The following is an 18,891-nucleotide window of genomic DNA, read 5'->3' as shown; positions in this document are numbered from 1 at the left end:
TATAATTAATATGTTGTTTCCTGAAAAGAAATAAAAATAAATGAAATAACAAAATATATATATGTATATATACATACTATATACTATTACTTCCTCGACGTCATTATAAATAGTTTTTAATTCCATGCGATTAAAATTAATTACATACAGTAAAATAGTAATTATCTACTTATTAACAATAAAATAATAATAGTCATTACGATAAATTTAAATTTTTCTTCTATCATCACTTCTTAATCAATCACTCAAAAACATAGAAATCATTTACAATTAAAATTTGTAATAAAATAAACAGAATAAGATCAGGCGACTTGAGACTTATTTGACGGTTTAACGGGCAATTTCATCATGTAGTTTTCATGTATATACTTGCTCATAGTAAAATATCACTGTCATAATTTTTTCACAATGCGCTAACAAAAGTATATCTTCTAGAATTTTTTTTTATTCGATGAAATGCCGATTATATTTTGCTGTCTAAGTGAATTTATAAGAACTTTTACTCCTATCAAATTCGTTTTGTCAACAACTTTTTTTAGTTCTTAAAAGTAAATTGGCGCGTTTTAAAAATATAATAAAAACTTAAATTTGTTAAAAAAAATTCAATTTTCGAACACGTATTCTGTTTATTGTATTAAATAAACACGCTTCGATTTTCAAATTATTTAGTACGACCGAAAGCAATCCACATGAGTGAGTGTATGTGTGTGTGTTAACCAATTATTTGTACATGATAAGTGCATTAAAATGTATAAGATGATACATAATTATATAAATATGAAAAGGGGTTGGCTATGAGTAATTTATGAATTCGTGGAATATCATACGAAGCATTACCTGGACGATGGACCGCGTCTGCCGTGTGACGTCATCAGTAGAGCCCTGTATGGACCGAGGAGCTCTGATGCAAGTCGGTATCATTTTATCACAAGCACATCTTTATCACTATGACTCACAATAAGGATAGTTTTATGATTTCAACTTTTCTTTAACTATTATTTTTCAAACTGTAAATGGAAATTTTAGCATTATTATTATTTAACTAATATTAATTACAACTTTTTACTGATTTAATAGTAAAACAACCTCCAACATTCTAAGTCAAAAATAAGGAATAATTGTATTTAATATTAAGAATTATCATGGTTTTATTTATTAGTTTCAGTATATTAAGTTCAGTTAGGAAAACCAACGTTTCGCGACCCACCCAGCCTTTAAGATAACTGAGAGCGATATATAAAAACGAGTACAATTTAAGCGTGCGTCACGGTTCATGAATGAATGGATACGTTTGTACGATAAAGTCTTCTCGGAATATTTACTCTAGCGATCGGCGCCTACGCCCACGAGCGGCGAGACTGCGTCATGAAACCGTGCGATACGGAACATCAGAATAGACCTCCCAGTAAAGACACGCAGACTTTATAGTAACAGCGTGAATGCACTCTGATATTAGACTGTACACATTTATACCGCTTCATATTTTTGTTTGTTTTTTTTTTTAATATTCTTTAAACGCGCTTCCATTTACGTAATAATTCCAAGGACCTTTAACCGTTTCTATGTTTTAAATTTTGGAATTCAAAATTCAAAAATCGAATGCTATGAACGCTTTGTGTCGCTGAGGTTAAATGTTCGTTATATCTACAAAATGAAATGTATAATTATCGTGGAGTCAAATTTAATGTTTTTTTCGTATTGTACGTTTAAAAGGGGACTTTTGTTCCGTAATCTCTACAATCAAAGCCGAATGTCTATCGTGTCTATAATTAAATATACATAATTTACGTGTAGGCGTCGTAGCCGTGTTAATATTGAAATGCAATAATACACAATGCTTGAAACAATGACGAAGTACCGTTTAGTGGGAGGGAAAAGTAATTTTATGTTTATTAGTTACTTTGTCTTAAAATTATTTGGACGCTTTGATTAATCTTAAGAACACGAATGTGATACAATCCCACAATAGATTTGATGTACATGAATGATAATTCAAATCCACCTACGTGGGTAGACGATATTGGTAATTGAGCTGAGGTGGCCAGTGGTCACAACACGAAAATCTTAAAGAAAAAATAGCGGGTTCCATCCAGTCTAGTTAAGGGCAAGTGAATTTTTAATTGCATACCTAATTTATGTTTTCAATTCATTTCAGTATCAGTGTTGAAAAAGAACATCGTAATGAATCCTGCATGTGTCATATTGGAGCAGCGTGATGGATTAAGCTCTCAACCCAGCTGTGGAACAGGTACATTAACTCACGGATTTTTTTAATCATTATCAATTGATCGTTTTCATAAAACATAGCAGTTGCTAAATAATGTGTAAATATTTACAAATAATAATCACCTCGATCTATCCCACGGTACCTTAAGTAATTATCGGTAATGCTACGCGTAGGATTAAGGCAATTTCATATTTCAACACCTACCTCATCCGAACATGTATTACAAGTATTGAAAATTACACGCGTCATATAAAAAACGAGACTGTTTTTTTTTTGTGAAGATTATTACAAAACGATGGAATTACATTGCGTAACATTCCGACATCCACGCGTTTCAGGTAAAGAAAAATATACGAAACTATGAAAGCAATACAGTATTCTACGAGTGTTTCCTGTCTTTTATTTATATTCTGTGATCCGTGTGGCAACACTGCTTCACGTGTATAGAGTTACTGGTTGAAAACTGTTTCTATAAAGAGAAAAAAAGTCAAAGGAAGGGCAAAAGAGGACGCACATTTCTAGCACCTCTTTAGAGTGTCGTTTTAGACGTCTTAAAACAGTCAACAGTAGCAAAATGACAGCTATACTTAGGACTATCTTTGAACTTTAACACTTTCATAATTAGTGGATAGGTTCTTTATGTATTAAAGATAATTGTAACTAATCTTTGACCGAAACTCAAAGATATTTAAATATTTCATTAATGTAATTAAGATTTCTTAATTTAATTTTATGTTTTTATTTTTACTTATGCATTAAAATGTACAAAGTTTATTAAGATATTTTGTCTGTATGTATAACCAAAATTGAGTCAAGCTATTAAAATCGTAAACGAAAATAATGTTTCGTAATATAACAATAAATAAAAGAGATTATTCCGCACTATCTTTATACCTAACGTTTTTCAACACATCTCCGAAAAAAACAGGTCAAGCGCCAGCGCAGATATTTTAGGGAGTAACCTATTTCAAATTACCGCGAAAATGGCGTAATGATGCGCAAAGCTCATAAAAAGGTTACACACATCCGACAGTGTTTGTTTACACGCGTCAAAACTTCGACACGCGTATTTATAACCGCGGAAGGTGCGCCGGAGCAACGAACTTGTGACAATCGTAAAACACGACTATTTGAGCGCTCGCTCACATGCAGACTGACGAAAGTAGTATATTATACTACGTAATTTAATTTGTTTTGATTATATAGATTGGTGTATATACATATATACTTACAAAATTTTGGCAACAAAAATTACAACTGCTGTTTTCCTTATAAGAAAAAACTGTAATTCATTTTAAAACTACAACGTATATATAATTAAAATAGAAATGTAATCCCCCATAAAGATATATATAGAAATAGAGACGTTATGGTCCAAGGCATAGAACATGTGAATCACAACTGAAGATCACGGATACAAATCTGGATCACTGTGTTGTCATATGCTTAAATTATATTTATAATATTTGCATGGTAATCAGCGGCTAAAAAACGCCGTGAGAAAAATTGTCTGATAAAATTATGTAAAAAGTGCTTGAAACACAGCCACGGAACTGTCTGGTGAAGAGCTCAAAATCCCGTAAGTGGGAAGAAAGATTCTACCCAGCCATGAGACGTTTAAAGATATTGCATTTTTCTTTAAAAAAAATTTTTAAATAATCATTTAATTGTCTCTATTGAATTTCACATCTGAAACAAATGAAGCTTAACAGCTCCTAGACTAATTAGAAATGCTGATTATTTCATTCTATAAGCCAACTCTAATACTATCCACGTAACAAAGCACTTCTAAAGCATTTTGTAGATTAACACGATAGCGTGAACTACCGTAAAAGGATTTATGTGACAGTTATCATGTTTTATTACTGTATATTATTACACATACGTCATTTGGAGTATTCCAAATAATGTGTTAATAAACTTCTTTATATCGTCTTAAATCTGTTAGATCTACCGGATCAAATCGAATTGTAATTCCCCAGATCTTTTTAATGACTTTCCACAATTTCAAACAGAGAACTTTAAAACGTATTTATTTTAGGTAATAAATTGTTGATAGAATATTAATTTTTGAACGAATTTTAGTGTTATCGTGCGATTAATTACAAATATAAAATTAATTTGTATATTCAGTATAATTAACTACTGGACAAACAATTTATGGGGTATACAAACATTAAAATTCCATGGTTATTGAAGGAAATAAATACTTATACATAATATAAAAAAATGTAGAACCAAGCAAAAATTTAATTTGGATGCCTTTGTAGAAAAAAAATCAAAATATACTTTAAATTCAAGTAGACAAACACTTTTGAATCGCCATTTGACATTATTGAGTTAAGCGTAAAGCTATCAGCGGTTCGGATGCTAGATTCTATCGAGAACAACCGACGAAAACCGGAAAGTTTAACAAATTTACAATTAATGAGAATACTGAATAGGATTGTTATATTGTAAAATATTAAATCTCCTCTAAAATTTGTTTACAACATATAAACAGGTGATGTTATAAAATTATCATGAGACACTGTATTTTTGACGCGTGAATTTCAATAATGTTTCGACATATTGCAACACGCAGGAAAACTGTATCGGGCCGGGATTGCACATATCTTATTAAAGATTTTGTGTAGGAGCGTATATTACGGATACAGTTGCCATCAAAACAATTATTGAATCGACGTTTCACTGTATGTTTGTTTATTGAAATTTAAAACAAACAATAGTCAAAATCTAAATATATTTTTCCTGAAAATTCTTAAATGTACTATTGAACTGTCATTTTACAAGATTACCACCATGTCAATTAAAAACGAACCACCAGATCACAGTAATATTCATAAGTAAAAAAAAAATTAACATTGCTAATAACAGTGGAATTAATTATTATTAATATTGACCTCATTTGTATTAATTGTTTGAATCTCGTAAAGTAAATAAATTAATATTCTGATTATATGTATGGGCTACTTATTATTCAAGAAAAATTTAAAACAACCTCATTCCCATTGAGTACGCATTCCCACCGCTGGGCTCAGGCCGAGGCCTATTGGCAATGTGCTTGGAGCTTATTCCACAACGCTGTTATAAGGCACGCTGTCATTCGACACATACTCAAGATGTTTTACTTCACCGCCGAGCATGAGATTAAATATTAATAAGCACATGAGAATTTTGTGTTGCTTGCCTGGATTTGAACCAGTCATCGGTTACAATTGTATAGCCACTGGGCTGTCTCGGTTCTCTATATCTCTATATTCCTGCATTTCGTATTGAGGGATAACCCTTTGTTTACGAATTCGATAATCTAAACAAGGTGTCCAATTGACAGGGTTACCCGGGTTATGTTGATAATGGCATATCCTATATATGTAGGACACAGATGTGTAATTCACATTGTTACGTGGGCGAGTAAGAGTTTGCTTGTAACTTATACTCAATCATGTTGCCAACTTGGCTTACTGTAATTATACGTTGATCCTAACAATGCCCTGTGAATAGGGTTAGCATCGGACCGAATAAATCTGGTTTTAGTTGGATTTTACAAGTTCGAACTTGTTTTGATGCTAGTTAAATTTAAATGTAACTAAAATATATTTTGTTTTGGTGAAAGAGGATGGGGTTTCATCAATATGAAACCGTTATAATAAATATATAAATATTTAAATAAGCCCTATTGTTCACCATCGTAATTATATATATATTAAATTATATATAATTAAATATAATTAGTAATATATTGTCATTTTTTGAAAATCCGAGAAAAAAAATACAAAATAATACAATTATTATTTTGTATTTTTTTTCTTTTTTATTTAAAATTTTATATATCTATTATAACGCATGTATCAAATTATTAGTAACTAATATTAAACAACGATTCGTTTACTTTAAATAAATAATTTTATAATTAAAGATATTAAACCTTTTTTATTATGTTTTTGTTATAGCTAAACAATAAATACCATATATTTATTAATTTGCAGTTGTATAACCGATAAAATGTAATATTTGAATGATATTTTAAATCGTAACATTCACAGATAAATCTTACAATTTCAAATATGAAAACAAAAAGCTACTGGAACTCGGTCCTCGGTAGGAGCATTTCCGTCGCCTCTTATAAATAGTCCCTATGTAGGTAAATGATCAGTCTCGGCATTGCGTTTGTCAAACGTTTACCTCCGTTTCAAATATATCAATGTCCGAACGATATCTTTAATTGAAATTATATTTATTGCTTTAATTACCGTAAAATAAAAACACAGTAGAATTATTTGTTAACTTTCAATCCAGTTACCGAGTGCAGTTTATCAAAGATTAATATTATGTTTCGTTTATTTATAATTTGAAGTTTATTGCAGTTAGGAGTAAAGTACTGGAGGTAAAGCGATATCTTATCAAGATACTAGACATATTGGTATAATGTTACTAAAATAACTATGATTTTACGTCTTTTAACTGCAGTATTTACGATAATTGTTGCTATATATATGGGCTTGGCCTGAAATTATCGCATTGTTATACTGTATTATTGGTAACTACAATGAAAAACTTATTTTTTTTTTATTCCTACCTAATAGTTAGAGAAATGGTCACCACTGCTAATAGACATTGGTACTGTAAGAAATATTAATCATTCCTCATACCACCGCCACACCGACCTTGGGAACTATGGCTCACTTACTCACACACTTCTAATATAATAAAATGTATGGAATGACTACATTTTTATACAATATCATGTCCATTCTTTAACTTCAGGTATCTTTACTTAACATTAAAAAAAGACACAACGTGCAACCTATCGTGATACTATTTCAGAAACTATTTACGATGAGTTTCTGGTAAATATAGTATCTCAGCACTAATATCATAACCAATGGATGGATTTGCACCCGTATCCGGCCAGTTAGTCGTACGCACATTCTACGCTATTATATTATATAGTTATTATTGAAATTATGTATCAAAATATGGCTCGTCCATGAGACTTTGATATATACAAAAACGAGAATTGATTAACGAACTTAACTAAAAAACTATTTATACTTATTAATAAAAAATGCTTACTATTTAAAAGGGTTTATAAAAACATTTATTAAATCTAGCGCAAAAAAAATAAATAATTAAAATTGATTTATATTAAATTAAATTGAATAAAATTTAGTGATAAAATACTATATTGAAATGTTTTTTTTTACAAATAGATTATATGATTGATGGTCGTCTATTTTAAAAATATATAATTGATGTATGTTTATATAAGTTGAATATATTGAAAGGATCGTATTTATCCGTACATTAAAATATATATTGTCTAATGATGACAGAGGATTTCTTCTCTTCTGTAACATTGTTAAAATGCAGATTCGTCTATTTGGTTCTACTGCGAAATATTCCATACTTTTCCGTTAAATTCAATTCATTAAAAGATAGAAAGATTATTTTTAATTAAATCTATTATTATTAAAACTCATGTTGATATTTCGGTTTCAATTATGTAGACATTTATCGGCTCAGCTTTTAAGCGTTAACACAAAATCGTAAAACTGTACGTGTTTGCAGCAGAATGTTTTATTGAAGATTTAAACATGTTTGTAGTTTGTATTATGTTTAAAAACCTTTTGGAACTGCAGTACAAAGAGAAGATCTCGAAAGTCGTTACAATAAATCGTCCGAATGCACTCACGACCTACCGTTCGTAATTTATTTAAAGACCTTTATGAACATTTGATTGGAATTGGTACATCGTAACCTTTTGCAAGACTAATTTTGCGCGATGCTCGCTTTTCAAATTTATTCGAATTATAAAATTGGAAATAATTTAAATAAGTATTTAAATATGGAAATTACGGTTATTAACAAATCTAAATAATTATTATTTGAATGGTTTGAATTGTACTATAATATATCTATGCAAATTTATTCACTAATTAAAGTCACTCCCGTCTTTATAAATACCACGTGTCATAATATATTTAGCCGCGTGTTCGTCGCGACACGCGCGACCCGTGCGCGCGCGCTCATCTGACTAAGCGGAAAGCTCAAAGCTCTACAAAAGCTTTACAAAGCTCGCCATAGAATGGGAAGCGTATAGGTAACAGGAAAATCGAAGAATAGTCCGTTGTTTTACGCTAATTGAGCGGTTTTTAATCAATAAAGATGTGGTTCTGTGGTGTAGTGTAATATTCTATTGAACATGAACTATATGTTTGAAATGATTGAACAATAAGAAAAACCACTTCAAGTAATTGGATTTAGAAATAAATTTTGTGAGTAAATACTAAATTGCTATTAATTAGAACATAACATAAAACTAAAAATAAAACATTCTTCAGTGTACACCAAAAATTAAAGGTAACATACAGTTATAAATAAAAATTCATACAAGAGGTATTCTTTTTTTTTAAATTAAGTCTCTCGACCTTTGAAACTAGGTCTAAAACTTTTCTTACTTTTAAAATAGATTTAATTGCCAGTTTTGTGTTCCCACCGATGTACGCTATTCACACCCTTTCGCCCCTAGTCTATTAATTTAAAAAATCCGAGTTCTTTGTCGAGGCCTTACCTCCGGGAAACCAGCACTTGACCTACCGTTTTTAGACCTTTTGTATAGGACAGGGACGCGTGACAACGCGTTAAGCTAAATAGAAAAAAGCCTTTGTCATAAATTTTGTATGAATTTAGTTTTTTAAAGTTGTTCAACATTTTACATTGAAGAGATTATTTTTTTAACAGATAGAAATAATAATAATAGTTTGCCTGTTCGGCATTTTCTTTTTTATTATTATTTATAAGACGTTTTTGTTTTGAATAGGTTGATTTTTAGAGCAAGTTTACGTCAAATTGTTCAATCAAACATAAAGTAGCTTACATATATTGTTATTTTTACTTCCAATTAATAGGAAAGCTTGCTTTAGGAGTGCCTACGATATCACTAGGCAATCAAATGTATACTACATTGGATTTAGAGACTTCAAATAGTAAGTGGTTCTGTTACACATAAAACAATAAAGACTTGGAACTTGTATTATAAAGACACTAAACTAATTGCGTAGTTTTTTTTCTACAGTAAAATGTAATGTTCCTGTATTAAGTATCTTTATCGATTCATAGGTTATAAATTCTAGAAATTATAATCTTTTTCAAAATATATTTTTAATATAGATTATTATATTATTATTTTTTATGTTTTTTTACATATTTAATTACAAGAAAATTTTTTATGTGTCAAATTAACACCAGACTTCATTGCAAACAAATGCTAAACTGTCATCGCAACTAATTTATGGTCATCACGCGACATTATTAATTAGACGATGTATGCAAGCGATTTATACGAATATATTGTATAAATATTGCAATTGTTTTATTTCGAATAATTAATAATGATTCTTTCTGTAGGTTATTTTTAGACATTTTTATCACCATTTACTTTGGCCTTTACAATAATGTTTTTGAAACTTTATTAAAAATAAATGATTGAACAAATGACAATTACAAATTAATTGATTTGTATGTGTATTTCTAAACGATTTTAACGTTTATTGCTAACCATAGACATTATTATCGGAGTTTGGCGAGCAATATAGCGTGCTCTAATTTCTACCAGGTTTCCGGGGCTACAGGTACGGAAATAAAGGTGCAGGGGAACTATTTTGAAACACATTCGTTTCGCTACAACCGCTCGCCGTCGCTCTACTTCAATGAACGCCTTGCTATAACTGCGTCTACTAACCCACTGCTTGAGCGGATTGGCTCGTTTTGATAGTTATTTAATTATTAATTAATTATTTCATTACTACAATTAAATGTATTGCGATAAAAAGGGTACATTAATAGCTTGTAATTTCTGGGCACGTAACTTTTTTAATTTTTTAGAAGTCCGCCAACATTTACACAATGTTGTGTTAATTTTAGCTGTCAACATGCGTTAACTCTTGAACCATTCCACAGCAAATGTGACACTAGAAAAGATGCCAATTCTTATCGTGGAGACTTTTAGTGTCGTTAGTTAGTAGGTTTAAACGTAATAACGTAAAAAAACTATCTTTAAAATGTTTCATATGTCTTGGCAGGTAATCTTACTGCTATTCTATATGTATGTTCAGGTTATTTGTAAAGCTTACTATAAATTCGATGAGCAAACAATAAATAATGTTTAATGTTCCGATGTGAACGAAGAGTGAGTCAGTGATTTTACAAGAACAAGAGATAATATCTTAGGTTTCACGGTTGGCAACGACGCGCAAACATCTTAAGCTAGACATTACATCCAATATTTGTATCGTTTTTTAACCTAAAAAAAGTTTTGATATTTCTAACTATTTTTAAATACAATTTTTTTTGCTCTTTCTCTCTCAATAGCACAACCTAGATTGCTATGAATTACAGGTTCGATTCTACCCCGATTCTAAGTATAGTACCAATCTACAAATAGACCTATTTGGGTACCATCTCCAATACACACCCATGCCATGGAGGAGAAAATAGGTATATTTATATATATAATAATAATATATTATTATCTATTATTTTATAGATAATAATAATATATTATTATCTATAAAACAGGTATTTATTATTTTTATTAAAAAAAATGTTAAGGAAATATATTTTCAGTTAGCAACACTACTAAAGCACATTCAAACAGATAATAAAAGTTTGAAAAAGTATCAAAACATATTAGTCAAAGTCGATCCACTAATATAAATAGACGGTCTTATTTTCTTATTTATGACTGTTTTAGTTTTAATGTGCAACTTTTATGATAAATTCAATTTTTACTGCCTTCGATTAGTTGCAATTGAAGGCTGAAGCTACAACAAACATTAACTGGGTTTATGAGAACGCACCTCACAATATTTGTTTGATTTTAGGCATTTATAGTTTGGACGAGGCAATCAAACGTCGCATTATGCGTTTAAATAGGGAATTAATTATAATTATGTCGATATTTACACAGTCGGGCTGCATTTAGGATATTGATTTAATAAATTCTAATTTGATTGTTGCATCGCATTGCATTGCAAATTCAAAGTGTATAATAATAACTATAATAATAATGTTTCTAAATTGAATACAAGAACGCTCTTGAAAATTTATTTATATGTTATAATTATATATTTTAAAAGATACTAATTTATTTTCTAAGGTAAAAGTTTTCACTTAGTTTTTTCAATGAATAACATCTTGTGATCGGCGGTCACGAAAAAAATCGTGGGGCTTTGTAATGGCATAGTATAGTCTGCATTTATCGGATGATATTTCTTATGTATATCCACCAACCTGTCGTGCAACATGGTGCAATAAGCTCTTACCCCTCTTCCCAAGAGGAGTGTACTTTGCTTAGCTGTGAGATAATATCGGGTTACCTTTATTTTCTCCTTCGATATTTTAAATCAAGGCTTATGAATTTCTCTACAATTACTGTTAAAATAATTACTGTTCTATACATATTTAAAATACTCTTTCACTATGAAATAAGTCATTTTAAATAAAAAGACTTCGTTTATAGATTTTTTAATGTATGATAAAATTGTGTTTTTTATCGCCGTATCTCTACTCAAATAACGCAAGTAAGATCGCGTATACATTATCACTCGATAATAATCATAAACGAATTATTGCCATTCGAATATGAAAATCTTTTAATGGAGCGATAATAATCCAATAAAAGCGTATTGTGTTTCACGGGACTATCAATTAAATCGATGGATGCTGTAAAAATATTTCGTTTAATTGCAAAATGATAACAATAAAATTGCGTTTACGTAACGTTGTAAATTCTTGCATATCTTATATATTAATAGCGTAAGCCGATTTTTGTCCCAGTGATTTTGGGAAGATAGCTACACATAAAAAATCGTTTATTGTCTCATTTTGAAGAGCTCCAGCTGTAGATGTGCAGAAAATTAAAGAGAATTCTTGTTTGCAATTTACTAAATTGTTACAATTTAAGAAATAATTAATTTTAGAGAGAGGAAAAAGGTACGAAAGTCCTAAAAAATCTTTTGAATAAACGCAAAATCTCGCGGAAGACCCACTAGTATTATATTCAATTTACTAGTTCGTAATAGTTTAGTTTTTACTATTAGAAAAAAATAACAACCAAAAGTAGAGGCCACTTTGATTTGTTATGAATACAATTTATTAAGGTTTGCCTTCGCTCGTCGCTAGATATAAGGGCGTAGATATCAAAGTCCTGGGCTTAAATTATCTACTACCCAAAAGAGTAGTAGTAGTTCGTTAGAAGGTCGATAGAACCCAGAAGAGTTACTACTCTAAAATGTTTCAGTAACAACCTGGAGTCTGGAAGTTGGAAGTGTGTACGTACATTCCCTTGCTTAGGAAAGCAAGTAAAGCCGATCCTGCGCCTGAATCCTTTCCAGTCGTGCCAAATTTGCCGATCCATCAGATAATGAGAGTAAGAAATAGAAAGTGCATTTGTGTTTGTGCACACACTACATAAACATAACATACATGGCGCACACTAGTGAACTATAATACGTCATATATATGTTATATATATAAAATCATCATTCCATCTAAGAGACGATAATTAGTCCACTAAAAGCAGACGGTCCATCTGATGGTAAGTAATTGATGGTCATATTTGTTCATATAAACTGACCTGTTCAAAATAGGATCCTTATTTCGAAGAAACTATACAAAATAACATAACTATACTAAGCAGTACTAACACTACAATATTAACCTGTATACAATCATTACAGTCGTCAACTCCTTTTTTTAATAGAATGGATATAGAGTATTTATTCGAATATTTATTGAATAATATTTAACGCCAAAGAAATATCAAAATATCTATTCAAGAAATGGCAAATTTTTTCAAAACGGATACAAGTGCTGACGTCACTTGTATAGAAAAAATAAGAAACTAACGGTTCCGCTATAGTTTGAGAACTCATAGAAAAAAACACTATCATCGTGAGTCTAAAATAAATTGAACGCAGCAAAAATTTCACATCTCATTACACAAAGTCAATAAAATGATCTTCGTCTACAATCGCGACAAAGAATTTATGACAAAGCAGAATAAGTGTGAAATTTTATGACGACTAAATATTCAAGTAACAAAAAAATATATATCTTTATCAGACCGTGTCTAATATTGAATAAAATCCCACCACATGTCGTCTGGAAATTTATTTTTTTCGCTTATTCACGTCTGGAAGAACGGGCGATAGGTCGCGCTGATATTCCGAGTAAACAGTATCGGCTGAGTCACGGCTCTGAGTCAACTAGCGCCTGAATTAAACTCGTAGTACTATTTCTAATGATAAAAGAACTAATAGGAATACGTGGGCAATAAACTATTAACCAGACGAACTGAAATAAAACAGTAATAAAATTGTTATACAATATTAATTAGCTATTACTCGTAGCATCAGGAAGTGCCGTGATCATAACGAATAGTATAAAAATAAACCCTCGCGTCTCTTAAAGCTGTAAGTAATCTTGAAGGAGATGAAACAGTTTTTGAGGAAGATTCAACTAAATGTTTATTATACATCGACATTATAATTATTAATATTATGGTTTAATTATGAGAAGGATAATAAATAATGTTATATATAAATTTTGTGTATTTAGCTATCCTATTATTCTTAGTATTGTTACAAATTTATGCGTAATTACGTATGTATAATTATAAGCTTCAATGAATAATACCTAAATTTATTTTGATAAAAAAACTGTGACTTACGTCCATTTGAACGTGTCTCATCACGTATATAGCACAAAAGGTCCATATAGATCCTTAGTGGATATTTTATTCAGAAAACAAACCGTATCATACAATTTAAAAAAGGAAATAAATTTGTATAAATTTGACCCGTACAAAGTCGAGACATACAAGTAGTACTTAAATATTTAACCTCGTGACGTCAGCAGTGATAATATTAATGTATAAGAAGCATTAATACAAAGCAGAATATCAATACCATCTTAGTTTTTATTACAAAATGCATTAACAAACAAGCAATATCGAAACTGGCATCTCGTCGCTACTGTATTGTGCAACCGACGTAACTTAGTGCAACTTAATACCATATTAATGCAATATTAATGTCCCGCACTCGCCTAATTGAAGTTATTATCGAGATTTGTGGTCATCTTTATGTGCCATTTGCACGTAACCTTTATATATTTAACACTTTAATCTGACGGCTCGAAGGAAAAGGGAAAATTATTTGAAACATTGTCATAACAAATGAATACGCACGGACGGTCTCGTTTTATCTTGGTATTATGACTTTTGATAAATATTCTGATCAAATTACACTTTATACATGTTACATGTATGCATTTGAGTATTTTGAAACAATATAAGGAAAATCTATAACATGTTTTATTCACGAATCGTGAGGTACGTTTTGTACAAAAAATACTAACATTTTGAGTATAGTTTTATTGTTATGTACACTTTTTATTTAATACAAGTTTATTATAAAACTAAGATGATTTAGTCAACCATAAATGTTCATGGTAATCGAGGGTCGCAAAGATGCAAAGTCATTACATCGCTTCACGTGCTTAGCGATGATAGGCAAAATAAAACACTAGAATTTTTTTAGATAGAAATTTGTTTAGTTAGTTTACTTCGTGTTTTACAGAAGAAAACATCTTTTCTTAGCAGTAAATTTATTAAAAACTCCAAAAGCATCGCTCTCCTAAAAATATTGCTTCATATTTACGTATATATTAAAGACATATGTGCATACGCCAGGTCTATTATAATACAATTTTTCAATAGCTAACCTACTTCTGTATTCAGTTTTTATTAGTCTTATTGTCACTGAACACAATACATTTAAGCGTGTTCTTCGAAGGCCCGTCGCTCCACTTTAGAGCGTTGTTAATTTATATTTCATTTCATTCAATTTAAGGTCCCTCAAAGCTCCTAAATCGAGTTGCAGCAATCATAATGTTATAAATCAAAATAATTTGGTGTGCCCGAAACAATTAAGTTTGTAAATTGTGTAGGCGTATCGTGCCCCGTAACAAATCGTAGATATGATTTGAGGGTTGGAGGATAGCCTTGAAAATACTTTCAGTTGGAGTATTTTGCTTTCTTTGTAATATTTGCACACCCTAGGTTTAATAGAAAATTTTATTATTTGCGAATATGTCGTTTTTGTGAGACGGCTATCAAATAATATTTCTAATTTGTTTCTTTAATTCACAAAAACCTTGAATCGGATGTTTGTGATAATTTAATTACCGTAGATAATAATACAATCTTGCTGTTTGGTTTCTTAAGGACAGAGCTATGCATATAAGTAACAGCTCCTATTATATAAATGTCATGCGATGGCAAGAGTGCAATGGTTATTACAGTTAGGAACAAATTCCTCTTTGACAAATGTTAATTCTAATTAAGCCGGATCCAAAACACAGACGAGACGAAAATAAGGCTTATGAGAGCTTTGGCATAATATCACTAAAAGTCGACGCAAATTTGCAAATTATAATAAAGCAATTACAAAGTAGTCGAATTATGCTTTTATTATTTTAATGTATTCATGCCTCGTTGGACGGGTGGCAATTTTTGAAACTGGAACATACGGTCCTTCTTACAAATCCTGAGTCGGATAAATGATAATGACTGCGGATTCGAATAACCTTAGTAACAGACAATTATGAATTTAGCAATGTTACACTATTGTGTCTCTTAGATGACGTAGATCATGTCGGAATCTTAACTTATCCAACGATGAATATAATAGCACTTAAGCACCTGTGTATGTACACATATTACTACAATATATTAAGTGATTTTAATTGTCTCGTTTGTGAAAAGCCGCCTTGGTAATTTTTCATTAATTTAATCACTAGTGTGTTAACTTAAAAAAACATATTATTGTATAATATTTCAATGGAAATACAAACTCAAAATACGAATAACAAATTAACGATCTAGCGTAATATTAATCTAGAATGTTCTGTTAGAGTGTTATATGTGTACTTCAAAGTATCTCGACATACATAGATCTAATGACAAGTACTAACAAAATTGATTACTCTTTGATTCGAGGCACGATACGCAACGGTAAGTCAATTAACTGCCACAAATCGTAATGAACCGTTAATGACGCGTGAAGCGAATACATATGTTATAGCTCCATTATATTCAGAGATTTATATATTTACTAGATTCCGTCCACGGCTTGCACCGTGTATGAGAGGGAAGAGGGTTAAGCCTTAGTGTTGAGGTCAGTATATAAAAAATCTTTATTCTCATCCAAAATCATTCAGGCGTTTTTGAGTGAATAAATAACTTTTAATCGGTGGTAGGGCTGTGTGCAAGCCCGTCCATTATATCCATTGGTACCACCCACTCATTAGATATTCTACCGCCAAACAGCAGTACTCAGTATTGTTGTGTTCCGGTTTAAAGGGTGAGTGAGCCAGTGTAACTACAGGCACAAGGGACATACCATCTTAGTTCTGAATGTACATATGTATGTATGTATAATAATTAAATATAATGAAATTATTCCTAACTACCACTACTACCATACATAGTATGTTTTCAATGTCATTAAAATTAGTTACCTAAGACTTTATTTATTCTTCAATTCTTTGAAACTTAAAAAAATACTTCTATTGGGGCAATGAGAGTAATTTTAAGATTTCGTATTTATGCGCAACGGTTCTGCAAAAGTTATTTATCTGACGTTTCTGATGCAAAAAGTGACATTATATAATATTTAAATGACAATGAACTCGATCCCACTTCTAATATATGGACATAAATTAAGCCTAAGCCCAAGATATTTTAGTTTTGAATAAACCACTCTATAGATAGTGTTTAAATTAATATTATTCTACTTACAACTTTAGAAGATAATACATCTTGCCTTCCCACGTTCTGTTTTAAGTGATTTATTTTTTTCATTCCTAACTTAATGTCTCGAAAACTTCTAATCCAAATAATTGTTACAATTTGTAAATTGTTTTTTTTTACCATAAATGATTAAAATAGCTATGTCATTTATATTAATGATTATGATTGGATTTGAACTGTGTTATTGTGATTAATGTAATTTGATTAGTACTTTTGCGGAAAAGAAGCAATCATATCTTATATTTTTTATGCGTATGTACTTGTGTTCGCTCAGTTGTCGAAAGTCGATACTAATTATTGAATTTGAAGAAAACATAAATGAATTAGCTTTTTAGAACATGTTTTTTCCACTCTTATTTTTTGTTTTGTATGATACAATTTTATTGATAATACTAAAGCTGATCAATTTACGTAGCTTAAATATTTAATTCCATATCTAGCAAAAAAATAAAACTAAAAAAATCGTTCGACAAACAGAACAGAAAAGATACCAAATTATCACTGCTTCATATTGATAGCTGTTTTTTCACACAAATTTTATTATTATTAAAACTTAATTAATAACTGTAATGTAATGTACACTTTTTAATTGTGTCATAGGTACTAAATGTTTGGATTTTTTTATTAGACTATTTACGTATAACGAATAAGCTAGAAATTCATTTAATTTTCCGCTCTGTTATGTTACATTGAGTGAATATTGTCTGTCTGTTTTAAAAGTTAAAATATGACATAGCGTATGTGTAATACTAGCGAATCAAATACACTAATTAAAAAAAAAAATACAAGATAAAAGTTTTAGTATATTTTATTCATGATAATTTAAAAAATACTGAAAATTTTGCCTTGCGTGTAATGAAACGTTATCAATTAACTACCATGTCGCGATTAAAAATAATTTAGTTAGCAGCTGACATAAATCTATATGAGCGCGAACACGACGCTTCCCAATTGACGCGGGTCACTGGAACTGCGTTGCGTGAAACGCGATCCGTTTTAATACATTTAATATAATATGATTCGTCTGTGTTTTTGCATTTAAACAACACGATAACTTATAAATATTTATCCTCCTTTAATACATGTAAAGTTCTTTACGTTGGTTTCTTAGTAGGATTATCGTTACACAACTAATTGTTCCTACAATTTAAGTTTTTTGGACTTTGGATAAACTCGTACTGTCTTTTTTTTTATTTGTTAATTTAAAAGACTAAGCTTGTATTTCCTTGTCATCTTGAATCGATATTGTTTATAGTTTTTGGTTTGCTTACGTACATTATAAATATCATCGATATTAAATATCGTTTATTAATAAAAATATATCGATTTTGACCTTTGTACTAACCTCCACAATAAATCCTTTTCCGACTTTTACTCTATACTAGTATATCGATATTTATTTTATAAATATTACTAATTTTCCTATCAACAATTCAAATTAATTTAAGCTTGTATGTTATATTTTTGTAAGGGTGAGTGAGACATTAGCCACGGGTAGTTATTAGTGAGTGAAGGTTCACATATTCACATAGATGGCCATTTAACCTATCTTTGCAGTTTGCTTTTTTAAATAAAACAAGGAGTATCAAACCTGCTATTTTTAACCGTCAGGCGCTTTTCTTTTCGTTCAAACTTTATCAGTTTTATATCATAGGATATAATTAGTATCAAAAGTAAAAAAAACTATAAGCCCATGAGTCTATTGCAGACGATTTAGACCGCTCAGCTTCTTAGGTAGAAGTAAATTATCTAGAAATAAAATTTAATTAATGATAGTATTTTGAGA

General features: G+C 30.2%; 1 protein-coding gene across 3 annotated transcripts in view; it reads right to left on the bottom strand.

The window, feature by feature from the left end:
• LOC125075009 (protein sickie) overlaps positions 1–18,891 on the bottom strand; it is a 213,036-nt gene that overhangs the window by 145,311 nt on the left and 48,834 nt on the right. Inside the window, exon 1 of one of the 3 annotated variants that reach the window (XM_047686569.1) lies at positions 838–963. The exons of the other annotated variants lie outside the window; for them this stretch is intronic. Within the exon in view, the coding sequence (XP_047542525.1) occupies positions 838–921 (84 nt within the window). The 5' untranslated portion in view covers positions 922–963. Of the gene's footprint in view, positions 1–837; positions 964–18,891 lie in introns of those variants that run through there. 3 annotated transcript variants of the gene reach the window in all.

The sequence above is a fragment of the Vanessa atalanta genome, chromosome 2, assembly GCF_905147765.1.
Source record: "Vanessa atalanta chromosome 2, ilVanAtal1.2, whole genome shotgun sequence".
Lineage (NCBI taxonomy): Eukaryota > Metazoa > Arthropoda > Insecta > Lepidoptera > Nymphalidae > Vanessa > Vanessa atalanta.
This window is presented reverse-complemented; position numbering and strand designations above follow the sequence as displayed.